The 13,268-nt window shown below is 39.0% G+C and overlaps 2 protein-coding genes across 7 annotated transcripts in view; one reads left to right on the top strand and one right to left on the bottom strand.

Annotated features, from left to right (window-relative positions):
* TEX9 (testis expressed 9) overlaps positions 1-13,268 on the top strand; it is a 41,291-nt gene that overhangs the window by 22,493 nt on the left and 5,530 nt on the right. Inside the window, exon 12 of one of the 4 annotated variants that reach the window (XM_048060218.2) lies at positions 697-803. The exons of the other annotated variants lie outside the window; for them this stretch is intronic. Within the exon in view, the coding sequence (XP_047916175.1) occupies positions 697-774 (78 nt within the window). The 3' untranslated portion in view covers positions 775-803. Of the gene's footprint in view, positions 1-696; positions 804-13,268 lie in introns of those variants that run through there. 4 annotated transcript variants of the gene reach the window in all.
* On the bottom strand, positions 2,006-12,856 carry MNS1 (meiosis specific nuclear structural 1). 3 transcript variants are annotated; one of them, XM_048060214.2, is made up of 11 exons: positions 11,840-12,600; positions 10,905-10,989; positions 10,638-10,736; positions 10,348-10,475; positions 8,784-8,886; positions 7,669-7,898; positions 6,653-6,869; positions 6,467-6,574; positions 4,343-4,600; positions 3,309-3,434; positions 2,006-2,312 (listed from the first exon to the last, which is right to left on the bottom strand). In XM_048060214.2, exons 1-11 carry the CDS (start codon positions 12,019-12,021, stop codon positions 2,214-2,216), a joined length of 1,635 nt encoding a protein of 544 aa, XP_047916171.1. In that variant the 5' UTR covers positions 12,022-12,600; the 3' UTR covers positions 2,006-2,213. The 3 variants fall into 3 exon arrangements, with proteins under 3 accessions (XP_047916171.1, XP_047916172.1, XP_047916173.1); XM_048060215.1 differs by lacking the exons at positions 10,905-10,989; positions 11,840-12,600 and adding an exon at positions 12,836-12,856; XM_048060216.1 differs by lacking the exons at positions 10,905-10,989; positions 11,840-12,600 and adding an exon at positions 10,838-10,856.

The raw sequence follows: 13,268 nt of genomic DNA, 5'->3' as shown, positions 1-13,268 counted from the left end.
CACCTGGATGACGTTCTTCCAAGCAATTACATTCTTTTAAAACAGAAAATAGCCTTGTAATAAGTTTTAAAGTTTTGTTTGTTCCACTCCATGTTCCATTTAAAGTATCCTATGTATGCTATATCCTATATATACATGCCATAATGAACCCCAGATACAGGGCAATGTAACAGAGTAGTCTGCTTCAGATATCTCTCAAGGTGTATTAATGTTATGCTTTGTTTTATGCTGATTATGCTATTTGTTACTGCTACTGTATTCCTTCACTAAAATATTCATTTAACATTAAATCATGCATTTTAGAAGCATTAGTACTGTGAATGAATCAATGATGTGTTTGGCTTTAAAGTTAGCTGAATATTGATCAGCTTGAAAGAATGTATACACAGTTTCTTGGATGTTTTTTTAGAGGTCATGGGAGTTGTCAGTTTTCTGGTAATTTCCATGCTCTGTTAAAACATATTTTTAAAGTAATACAAAGAACTAAGAAAAACTACTGATCCCATTTTACTAGAGGTGAAGTTGCATTATTTAGCATAAAATTAACTGCAATATCCTTACACTAAAAAATGAGAACTTCACAGGAAATATGAACAAATTTGAAGCCCCTTTCAGCTATCTCAATTATGCAGGACTTTATATTAGTCATTCGCACTAGCTTGTCTTCTGATCCTGATTTCTTTTATTTCTTTCGAGATGCACATTGAAGCTGCTAAGATGCTTTCTTTTACTGAAGAGGAATTCATGAAAGCTCTTGACTGGGGAAATTATTGATTCAATAAAAAAACCTGTTTGAAATAGAATTCAAATGATACAGCCTTTTGGCACTAAAAATGTTTGTTAACAAATCAGTGATTTGTTTTTTGTTGATTTCTGCTTATGTTGAAATTATTTAACTTTTAAAAGCTTGCTAGCATATGTTGCAGTATCACTTGAAATACAAATTGTGAAGTTTGAAGCCAAACTGTCCCTTCTGTGGTAAGCAAAGAGGCACAGAGAATGCAAGCAAGATTGCAACCAGGGAACTGTTATCATTTTTTTTAGTATTCAGAAATGCTTGTTAGATAAGGTAATGCTCAGTTCAAAGAGAAGTCAGTGTTTAGTCTTAGAAAATTCCTTATTGCAACAGAAATAAGTTAACAAAAAATGTCACGTCCTTTTCAAAACATGTTTGGAAATCATCATTGTCTGTTCTCTGCAACAGATTTTTGGTTTAAGCAGCAACAGCTCTTCTGTGAAAACGTTCATAACTTGTTTCAGTTGTTCATCTTACAGTGTGAGTGGCAAAAACATACATGAGAATTGCCCCTCAGTATCATGAATGACTCTATAAATCTGATACAGTTGTATTGTTCAAAATTTCTACTTCATTTAGTCCAAGTAAAAATACTTGACTCTGTCCCTGCTCATCAGCTGCTGCTTATGGATACCATCAGGAGTGATGGCTCCATATTCACAGGTGCCCTACTGGCATTATCTCCTTGAAGATTTTATTATGGCATCGTTATAATCAAGGACTAGATAAAAATGTGAGCTGTGTACCTTAATGAAGGGGAGCAATAAAGGTCAGTCCTGGCTGCATGAATCTTTGTCAAACCTCAGCTATTTCACTGTATTCTTCCCACAGAGCAACTTAATAGGAACGCGACACACAAACAGTAAGTTTATATACAGAAGTAATAGTATGAAGTGATTCTGACCTCAGAATGAGAACTCTCTCTCCTTAGATCCTACTAGCAAAGCAACATGAGCTAGCAATGAAATAGTAATTCAGATGTACCATTTGTAAGGAGAAACATTTAGATTAGTATTTTAATAGTGTTATGCAAATATAGATAAATCTTTACATTAAAAAAAAAATAGTGCATTGGGATGTTATAGTCCATTATGAAATATCCATCTGAATTTACAGTGTCTTAGGGTTCTGTTCAGTTGCTAGAGAAAGTATTTTTAAACATTGCTTCAACCCAAACTCAAATGTCCTGTGTAATTGACAAATAACAACTTAATTTTCTACCAGTTTATTGGTGAAAAATGCAGGTACAATACACATTTAAATAAAACTCGCTGTCCATCCGATCTTCCAGTCTTAAAATGGAGACTTTTTTGGTTAAAAAAAAAAAAGGAGCTCCTTGCTGTTAACATCAACAGAAATTTTCATTAGAAATCAGATGACATCTAGTGGCAAACCAGGAGAGGAGACTGTGGAAATTTCATCCCTCTTCAGAAAATGCATTCTCTCTTCTCTTTTGGAAAGCCAACCTAAATTCCTCCCCAAGCAGCTTAATGTCATCTTCACCCTTGAGTATTCCCTGCAATAAGGGGAAAGAAACACATGTAGAAGATAAAACAAATTAAAAAGATGATTATGGATCTTTTTGTGTAAGTTGTAAAGCTTTTATCTATCCCTAGTGCCAGTACTATCTTTAAAAACAAACAGCTCTGAAAACCATCAACAAACTTCAGTGGATGAGTTTCTAATTGCTGCAGTCAGTGCTAACATAGAACGGCCCAGCAACTACACTGAAAAGAGGCACTGGCTGAGTTGGGTCTTTATTGCCCCTTAAGTTGTGTTGAAATTAGCCTACACAAAGAAATTATTTCAGAAATCAAGTGATACTTGAACAACTTGAACAGGAATTATGCTTTGGAAGGCTAAGTGTGTTTTGGGGAAGGGAAGCACTGGAACCCAGAAATCAAAATCTCTAACCCTAATTTTAGTGGTCATACTGAAGAAAAAATAAGTTAACACCAGTACATGAAACATTCATTAAATCTTATTGAAGTTTTTGATGCAGTTGTTTTTTTTTCTAATAAGCAGCTTTTTCATTTTCTTAAAATGCGTATGACCCACAGAACGTATCTTGCAGCATTTAGAAAAACATTATGAATTACAGCTGTATCAGAGGCTTCAACATGAGGCAGAACTTCGGTGTTTATCCATTTTGAGTGAAACAGGCATTTTGAATCAAATAGGCTTTTTAGATACAATGGACGCCTTTCTAGCTGGAAGAGCCTTACTTAAAAACTTACATTCCATATCCAAAAGCTTTTTATGGGCAAAAAGGACTGCAGAAGCTTTCAACAATCTCTGTATGCATCAATAGGGCAAGCAGTGATACAGCAATAAAGAGTATTTTTCATTGCTGCCTAATTCAGAAAAGCTGAACACGTGAGAGCTGACACAAGGACACCCACTGACTTCAGGTAATTTACACAGTTATACAACCTTACCTTTGAACTAGCCAAGAGAAAAGTGATTTTTTTTCTATAAATCATTTAAAGCATTTCAAATACAGTTCACTTACTCTAGGAAGATAACCCAGTAATTTAGATGCGTGCTCTTTCAAGAGTTTCTGTCTCTCTTCTTCAACAATTAGACGAATGTTTTCTCGTCTTTTCTCCTCTAACTGCCTTTCTTCGATTTCACGTTCCTACAATAAAGAAGTAAATTTTCTTAACCATTGAGTTTCAGCTCTGTCAACATTTATTTCCCACCAATATATACTATACTTATGGAGACTTTTTTTAATAAAGTAAACTTAGAACTTTGAATTAATTTTAACTCCTGGTCATGGGAAAACTACTTTGAAAATGATGAAAAAGCATATGTAAAAAGACACTATTTCAACAGTAAGTGATAACTACAATAAAAGTCTCAGACAAAATAGAAGACTGAATACCAAGACTTGGGCTATAGTTAAATTATTTAAAAGTCCTTTGAAAAAGTTTGGTAAGTCAAGGTCTGGTTCCTTGTGGACTCTCAGCTGACTTAGTCTGTTCCTGCCTCACTGCTCTAGTCCAGCAAAAGGAAAACCAGGCCTGTGTTCTTATGCCGATGACTAGAAATTGCAGTTCATATTGCGCGTGCAGTCTCAAAACTACAGCGTAGCATTCCATGGGTGGTTTTTAGTTTATGCCAAGCTTTTTCTTCCTCAGATGCTACCCGGAAATACTTTATCTGAAATCAAGGCTGAGTTTTCCCCTTCTTACATATCATCAGCAGTACTGCCTGATGAAGGAGGCTGAAGTGGGCAACAGTTGTATCACTGAGCATATGGCTCTTGAAGAGCTATTTGCAGAGCATGTCAAGTATACCACAATCTACAGCTGTTAAAGGCTTTAATCTTTTCAGCTGTAAAAAGTTGTCTCTAAAGACTTCTTTCTTGTCAGCAAACTAAAACAAAGGCCTGCTTTCCACCTCCTGCCCTCAACCATTTCTCTGCAATTCCTTTGTCACCTTTCCCTTGTAACAATAGCCTTGTTACACAGGATAGAGAAAGTATTCTCGTATTAAAATGTTTTGGCTCAGACCAACAGCAAAACTGAACATTTCTCTTACTTTATCTGCAATAAATTGCCTGCGACGGTCTTCAATAAGTTTTTCCACAGCCCTTTTGTGTTCAAGCTGTTTCATTCTTCGTTTCTGAGCATTCATCTGTTCAATGCGATCATCCTCTGCAAACTTGGCCAACATCTGTTGTCTGAAGGCTTCTTCCTCTTCTTGCATAGCTTGTCGCGCTATCTTCTTTAAAGCAAATTGCTCTTCATATGTTTGCTTTAAGTCTAGACGTTGCCTTATTTTCTTTTCAATTTCTGCCTATAAAGGAAATTCAATAAAATGCTATTTATTGAAAATACTTTGGAAAATTCAAACTTCAGCCAGTCTACCTGACTTGTCTCAGATAAAAATTACTGTAGCTGCTACCTTCTAGCATACATGAGTGGAGCAAGCATTCCATATTTAACAGTGGTCTCCAGTATTAACCAGTTTGGCAAGTGTCTTAAGACTGTCAAAATTAAGTCCAAAAAAAAAAAAAAGAAACTTTTTCTCCATGAGCATGAAGTGGGTCAACAAGACATTCCTCCTGAACAACTCCCTAGGAATAACAGGATTACTTATTATCTGTGTTAGATTTTATCTAAAATCTGATGAGAGACAAAGTAGGCAGGAAAAAGCAAACGGATGTGCAAAAAGCAAGCAGTTAAACTGCGTAGCTTAAACCTGAACTTGCAAGTTACTGATTTTACCTTAAGAAGAAGCGTGACAATGTATAAAGGGGACCATGAGAGTATCCTAAACCTTCAGTTGTTTTCGTGGTTCAAAGAAAAACAAATACCTTAGGGATGGCAAAGGAAATTCAAAAGACAGAATTTTTCCTCCAAAAACGAGGTTTACATACAAACTGCTTGTCCGGCATGGTACATTTAGGAAATACAGTCTGCTGGAGAGAGACACTTTCTGCCAGAACAGAAAGAAGAAACAACAGAATGAGAGCTGGGGTCATTCAGCCTGGAGAAGAGAAGGCTCTGGGGAGACCTTACAGCAGCCTGCCAGTACCTACAGGGGGCTGCAGGGGGACTCCTTCTCAGGAGGTGTAGTGATAGGACAAGGGGTAGCAGCCCTAAACTAAAAGAGGGGAGATATAGATTAGCTATAAGGAAGAAATTCTTTTCTATGAGGGCAGTGAGGCACTGGCACAGGCTGCCCAGAGAAGCTGTGGCTGCCCCATCCCTGGCAGTGCCCAAAACCAGGCTGGACAGGCTTCGGGCAGCCTGGTTTGGTGGGAGGTGTCCCCATCCATGGCAGGGAGGTGGTAACGGATGATCCTTAAGGTCTCTTCCAACCCAAAGCATTCTATGATTCTATGAAATTCAGTTAATTTAATAAACCTGTCAGAACTGAGCTTTTTGCTTTGAGGCAGCTCACATACTAAAATGGGCCAAAGGAAGTCCCTCAAAACCATCCCAAAGTCATGATGAACACAGGAGACTTTGCAAAATCCAAAGTGTAAAAAAAAAAATAAAAATCCATCCATAAATTACCCTGCCAGCACTGTTAGAAGAAAAGTTTTGGAAATGGGAGTTACTTGGCCTTTGAAGAGCATCCTCAGATGCAGAAGGAACTGCATATGGGATATACTCTCACAAAAACGTTTTTGTAAGTGTCATGGCTGTAGTGACAATTCCCAGAGACTAAAGGAGAGCTGCTCCATCACACAGACATCAGAAGTTAATGGACAGAGGAATACTGGGTAAAATACTGTCCCCCAGCTTTCACCTTATTACTTATTTTCTAGATCAGCAATTCGAGTGGTTTCATTTTCTCTTAAAATTTTCCTATCTGGTCTGTTTAAATTAGGTTAGTTTACCCATAACTAATCCATAAATTTTATATTTTTCTGCATATACACTTCTGTTTTTATTTTACTAAAGTTTCATCCAGACCAGCTCCACTAACCTAAATCTTCCGCAGGAATAATGGCAAAGTTGCAGTACTCCTCTCCACTTGAATTCTCCCTTAAACAGTTTATGCACGTATAAACAGAGGACATGTACTACATATAAAAAAGCGGTATCTGCCAAGTGCCAAAACATCCATACAAGTATCTGCAGAAGTCCAGGCAAAGCGAATTTCCCCCCACCCAGTACAAAGATACTATTTCAGCTACCTGCCAACACTTACCATCTCCTTCTTCCTCTCTGCCTCTGCTTGTTCTTCCAGATACAGCTCTTGTCGTATTTGTTCCAGTTCTTCACGCTTCCGTTGTTCTCTTTGTAGATTCTGGGCAATCTATTACAAGAAGGAAGGATTTCTGAACAAAAGACAGAAATATACAAAATAATCTTTTATAATATCAAATTTCAATACCATGGCTTGAAGTCTATGCTTTTTCTCCTCCATGTCTCGAACTTTAGCCATCCGCTCTTCTTCTCTTTGTTGCTGACGGCTGGCAAACTCCATGATTTTCTTATTTTCTTCTTCCATCTCTTCCTGTTTCCTCTGCCTCCAGATAGCTTGTTCTTTTTTAAATTCGTCAATGTGCATCTGAGTTGCTCTCATTTTTTCGAACTTCAGTTGTTTTTCCCTGTATAAGGTAAAAAAAAAAAAAAAAGTGCATAAGTAGCTATCTAACATACTGCAGTGACATTAAACAGACCATATGCTCATCATAAACAATATATTCCAGAGATGAAGATTTAGATGACTCTCCTTACCCATTCAGCAGGAAATCAGATGCCTGAATTATAAATGCTAATTAATGAACTATCCCTGAAAATGAATCTCATGTTTAATACCTTTCCTTCCGGACAGACTGAACACATAGGTGCTTACTGTTACTCTATTTTATACATGCTCCATCCAAACAACAGAGAGAAGGAAGCCCAATAGCCCAAATGCCTCACAAGCCCTGAACCTTTTTATTCATTTATACTAAACTCTCATCCCACTACCATCATGCCCTCACAAAACTCCTTTCTTATCCATGGCCCTAAGACATAGCACACAACATATTTCATTTTTAACATGTATCTCGAAAAGGTAGGGACATGAGGCAAGGTAGAAATCTGTGATATGCAGTCATTTCCAGCATGACAGTCCTAATGGAAGCGCTCCTTGAAAAAAAAAATGGATTTTGTATCTGGGGAACAAGACCACAAGATTGACTGAAATGACAAGAATATTCTGGCTCTTACACAGCAAAATCTATGCAACTGTCTCTCTTGTTACTAAAGTGGGACCAAGAGAATCTTTCTTGAATAGGAATAATTTGTTGAAGTGGCCCTTACCCTATGAAATAGGCATATGCAAGTTAATTTTTCCACATAGAATTATATACAGTTTTAAGTTTAAATTAAAAATAATAAAAATTCAAAGTAACTAACATTTGGTCTTCCTCGTAGATCTTCCTTACGATTTCATCAATCATGAGTTTCTCTTTTAGAAACTCTTCATAAGCATCCTGCCTCTTCCTGTCTTGTTCCTCAAGCTGTTTCTCCAGTTCTTGCTGATACATTATTTTCTCCTTGTTTCGCCTTAGTTCTGCAGAACTTTCTTCTTTTGCTACCCTTTCATACTCTTCCTTCATCTTTTGGGCTATTTCAGCATCACGTTTCTACAAGGGGAAAAAAAAGCAATGTAAGATTCCTTTTTGCTTCCACTTGCAGTGAAAAATTACACAGTATATAAAAGGAATTATATTGCATTACAAAAATAGAATGTTTTCCACCTTAATCTTTCTCTCTCCCTCTACACAAACACATATAGCGCCTTAACATGCTTCATGCCTTCAGTAGAACCCTTGAAGAGAATCCCCATTATCGAAACAACTTGAGAAGAACTAACAATACTTCAAGGAAGCCATATATTTTATTAAGACCAAGTAGAGTGTTCACAATATGAGTGAAACTAGCTCACAATGGCATAGCGACCAGCATGTAACAGAACTATACAGAACATCCTCAATAAAGTGAGGATTTACTTAATTACTCAATTTACTTAAATTTTGCATCAAACATTAATGTAATTAGAATCACCTGCCTGATCACCAACATTACCCTATATGTACATAAAAGTTCACAGTTCTTTTTTGAAGTTACTCAGACGTGTTTATGTTTAATAACAGTAAAAAGCATTTTCAACCATCTGCTTCTGAGATAAGGATTCACCACAAAACTGCGTATAATAGTTTTAACTTCAGTAAACATTACAAAAACAGTGAAATAAAAACTATATCCCTTCACATGGCTTAATTCACTACTACTTCGATTGTAGTGGCAAAGCAAGCCTTTTTCTTATGGCTAATCAGTTCTCCACAGCAAAAAACAGATTTCAGTATACACTGAATTCTTAAACTTAGCGATAATCTAGATAAAAAGGCCAGCCTCAAAGAGAATTTTTAATACAATCTATACAAAAAGTTAAAGCACTCTGGTGGCTTCTGAGAACAAAATAGGACTTGGTTGAAAACCACACGCTAGGATACGCTGAAACTAATTACCATTTTCTCATACTGTATAGCTTCTTTTTCAGCAATCTGTGCAGCTCGCTCCTTATTCATGTAAGCAGATTTCAGTTTTTTTTCTAACTCTCGAAGTTCAAGACTAAGCGAAAAAAAAGAAGTTCATCTTATTACAAGGTATCCATAGGAAAAAAAAAAAGAACCTTCCACCCCTGAAAGCATATTGAGAGATCACATCTCTTTAGAGGAGTTGAAATGATGTAAATTCTCAAACAGAAAGAAACAATGAGACAACCACTGAACAGGCAAAAAACTAAACCACAAATACCAACTGGTTTGAAATAATGCTACAATAAGAATTATAAACTGATGAACATTTGCTATTGAATATTATTGTTTCATACTGTAGATCATTGTTATGGTATCCACAATAAAGGTTAAGTAACACAACAGCTCCCTAGAAATTAGATGATGCTCTTCAGCTGTGCAAATAAATTAGAGATATGTTATTGCATATCATGCGTATGTACAACAAAGGGAAGGAAAAGAAGGATTTTCATGAAAGATTTCTAAAAATACATGCTAAATCTCTCATCCTATTGAGGTCAAGAACAAAATTTCTTGTGTGAAATCTCAGCCCACAGTAACAGAACACAAAGTTAAAATGAGTGCTGACATTAACCAGCCAGCCAAACCACTGGAGAACATTGGTGTCTTTGCATGTGCAGCAACTCAGGAAGCTGAAATCTGCAGAGCTCGGAGACAAAAGCTGCAGTAGTCAGAAAAGACACAAGGGCTGTTACCAGAATGTTCCCAAAACATTTTAATGGAATATATAACCTGTCCATAACCCAGAGTAATCACTGCAAAAGTCACAGAACTCCTTTCTTCCACTGATATATTAAAGGACTCCTAACTATTCTGAAACAAGTCTAGGTAATACCTTTAAAATAAGCTTAAATAAGTAATTCCTTAGGAACGTTTCTTCAGAATGTATTACAGAAAAGGAAAATGGTTTTAGTTTTGTTTAGGTTTTCTTTTATCTTCATCACCATTTTCACCCATGACATCTGTACAAATAAGAAACCTGAGCACGATACTGTATTTACTGTTCTTCTCAACCTTTCCATAATATTACAAGGATATACCGGGAATTTAACAGATACAGAATATGGAAAGCCAATGATACAACCAATAAAAGGAAGTTACATAAAAGATACACTGCTATCTTAACAAAACATTCGTTTTATTTCTCAGGGGAAAAGCCTGATTTTAGATAAAAAAAACATTGCTCAAACAGAAGAGCAGAAAAAGAAAAGTTTCAAAGTTCAAAAAGTTAAAGCCTGTTCTAAAATAGTAAATGGTGTGTATCTGATTTGAACATACTAAGAGCTCCTCTCCATTGCTAGAAACCATCCCACAGTGTAATCTTACTGCATCTGAGGCTCAGTCCAAACTACGTTAAAGGAGGAAAAACAAACAAACAACTGAGAGATGCAACAGGCTGAATACTATAGTACCGTTATCAAGGCTGAGTTTGATTTATAGGAACAGCTGATGGGTGAAGATTTCAAAGAAGGCAACCTGGTATTCGAGTCTTTACCTGTTCTCCCGCACTTGCTGCCTCATCTTTTCATCCTTCAGCTTCTCGTGCTTGAGCCTGGCCAGCTCAGCCGCCAGCCGTTCCTCCTGCTCCAGCTGCTGCTCCCTCTGCTGCTTCTTCTCTTCGTCCTGACCGGGGCAAACAGTTCCCGTCACAACTCGCATTTGGAAGACGACAAATTACAGAACCGCGCCGCTGAACGGCTTTACACGCCCTCGGGACGCTCCGCAAAAGTGACCTCAGGCGACGAACGCCTCCCGCCTGCACCGGCCCCGCGGCGCGGCCCTCACCCGCCGCACGGCCTCGTCCAGCCGCCGCTCCCGCTCCACCGCAGCCCACAGCCTGGCCGCCCGCCGCCGCCCGCCGCGCTCCTCTGCCGCCGCCGCCGCCTGCGGACAAGAGAGAGACGGTGCCGCCGGGCCGCCCTGACAGACCCTGCCGGGCCACCCTGCCGGAGCCCGCCGGCCGCCCGCCCGCAACCCCCGCTCACCATCCCGCCCGCCGGGCCCGCCCGCAGCCGCCCGCGCCGCCATGGCAACCGGCGGCACCGGCCTCACCTTCCGGCGGCAAGGGCCCGGCCGCGGGAAAAGGGTGGCCGGGATGGCTTCCAGAAGGGCTCCTGGAGCGACTCCCCTCCGAGTACTACATAAAACAGCATTTTGCTTTACGCATCTCTAAGCACACAAACTAGATGGCAGCATTTAATTACGAATTTCTGTCCTTCATGGCGATTGCCAAATGGGAAGCAGTCAGGGAGCACTAGCCATGGCCCTCACCAGAAGAGAGGGGTCCTGGGAAGGTTCCTCAGTGTGCCTCGCTCAAACCCGACAGGCAAAAAGGAAGGAAAATCTAACCCTAGCTTCTCCAGAGACACCTTACACAGCGCACAGATGCTCACTCCAAGAATTTCTCCCAAATGGCTTGGCTCCTGGAGGGAAATCAACCCAAACTCTACTCAAATACCTTCTGCCACTTTTCTCATATTTATTTTCCTTTCTACAGAGTTGCGTGAGATTAAAGGCATTTAAGCTCATTTAAAATAGTATTTAAAACTCATTGTCACCTATTTGATAATTAAAACAATTAACCTTAAGACAAAAACCTTTCAGGAACAGGTAAAACAAAAAGTTTGCCTGTTTCTATTGATTCTGTACTAGGTACGCTTCAATCTGTATATATGTGGGATGGGAACACTCATTATTTTAAATCAATTTCCAATATTTTATTAGAATGCCCAAGATTAGTGTAATGCTTTCTGAAGCTTTGGGTATTCTTCACACTTTCAAGAGAAAAATGTTCTCGCACAACACTTGAGAAAAACAAGCTACCCAAACAACTATAGGCCACCGAACTGATGCAAGCAGAGGGTTGAGCTGGGGCAGAAACACCATGAACATTCTCTGCTACTCCCTTCTCCTGAGTAAACAGCCATATGCCTCAGTTAAATGGAATTCTCCTTCTTGCCAAAGAAAATAAAATCAGCTCCCCTCACCTTACTTCTGGAAGCAACAGTAAATAGCCTTCAGATGTAGAATTTAATTTTTGCACACATGTCCTTAATTTGGAACAGCAACACTCTAAAATAAGAACATTAAATATACCTAGGTTCAGTCTCCAGGAGAGCAAGGCATTCAGAGAGAAAACCGGGATTGAAAGTGTTTGAAAAACATACATGAGACCAGCAAGTCAGTTTACAGAATCCTTAAAATTAAGAGGTGGCTTGCATTTGTATATCAACAATATTCATGAGCAGTGTTTCTTTCACAGAAGGGACAGACCACAGCACTAATATCCAGTACAGAAAATACTTGGAGGTTTACAGTCCTCAGTGCCTCATTTTTCTTTGATTTCCCATACATTTCAGATTTGCTCCAGTGAATATATAATGTAAAGAAAAAAAAACAAAACAACCAGAGAATTCTTTTATCCTCAAATCTTACGGCAGCTTGTGTTCAGAAACTCTTACCTTTAATACCCTCATAGTTTTCTCCAACATAAATTAAGCCATTGGGAAGTTCAAAAAACATACTGTGTGCACAGATCTCCAAACAGAAAGCAACCTTTCAGCCTGTACAATCACCCAGTGTATTGGTGAAGGGAAAATATTCCAGAAACCCCACACAAACAACCATATGCACAGAAACAACCCTTGCCCTACTCCTTTTATTAAATTAAAAACTTGGAGATGGAAAACAATTTCCCCTAATTCAAATACAACTGCTGGTCTCATTTATTCTTTCTTGAGAGCTTCCCCAAGAACTGCAGGCTCCCGTCCGAAAGCTTGTCTTTTTTTTTTTTTTTTCCCTTTATATCCAGAACTTCCCCCTTCTTTCAATTTGTAGCCATTAGTGTCTCAGTCTCCCACTATACCTTCCCCGTAGCTTCCAGGGGGCTGCTGCTCAGTCCCCCTCAACCAAAGAACTGACTGCACCCCCTCATTGTGGTCATCTGCAAACTTGCTGGCCATGCAGGCACGTGGGTAACACACCTGCATCTGAGCAAGCACTTCTCTCTTCTGCCCTAGCACTTCCCATTCTCCCCAGCAAGGTTGTCTCTGTTGAATGATCCACCTCCACCTGCGGGAAGCATCTGCTTTTGCTGCTCCTCCCAGCTGTGCGATCACAGCAGGTCACTGCTCCTAGCAGAGGCCTCTGTGGTAGATTGTTATTTGCAAAGAAGTCTAGCACTGTGTTTAAAGTGGACGTACCTTTTCCTTATGTCAAAAAGCAGACCTACTTGATGGATGACACCAACTAATTTCTCAGTTAAAGGCCACACTTGTAGTCTTGGACAGAGTTGCTCAACACATCTGAAAGAACAGAGTGAAAACCCAGTCGTTTTGCAGCCAGCTACATCAGACTCCTTAACGCCAAGTGTGTTTATACTTAAGTTTTCTTTCCATAATATAAATTACCAAGTTT

Source organism: Anser cygnoides, chromosome 11, assembly GCF_040182565.1.
Source record: "Anser cygnoides isolate HZ-2024a breed goose chromosome 11, Taihu_goose_T2T_genome, whole genome shotgun sequence".
NCBI classification, from domain to species: domain Eukaryota; kingdom Metazoa; phylum Chordata; class Aves; order Anseriformes; family Anatidae; genus Anser; species Anser cygnoides.
This window is presented reverse-complemented; position numbering and strand designations above follow the sequence as displayed.

Excerpts from the sequence above, each read along its gene's own strand:
- MNS1 (XM_048060214.2), bottom strand. The coding sequence starts at position 12,021 with ATGTATGTTTTTCAAACACTTTCAATCCCGGTTTTCTCTCTGAATGCC. Across the intron at positions 7,899-8,783 it reads CTATACAGTATGAGAAAATG|AAACGTGATGCTGAAATAGC; the intron begins GTAATTAGTTTC and ends TTCCCCTTGTAG. Across the intron at positions 2,313-3,308 it reads TACTGGGTTATCTTCCTAGA|GGAATACTCAAGGGTGAAGA; the intron begins GTAAGTGAACTG and ends CCCTTATTGCAG.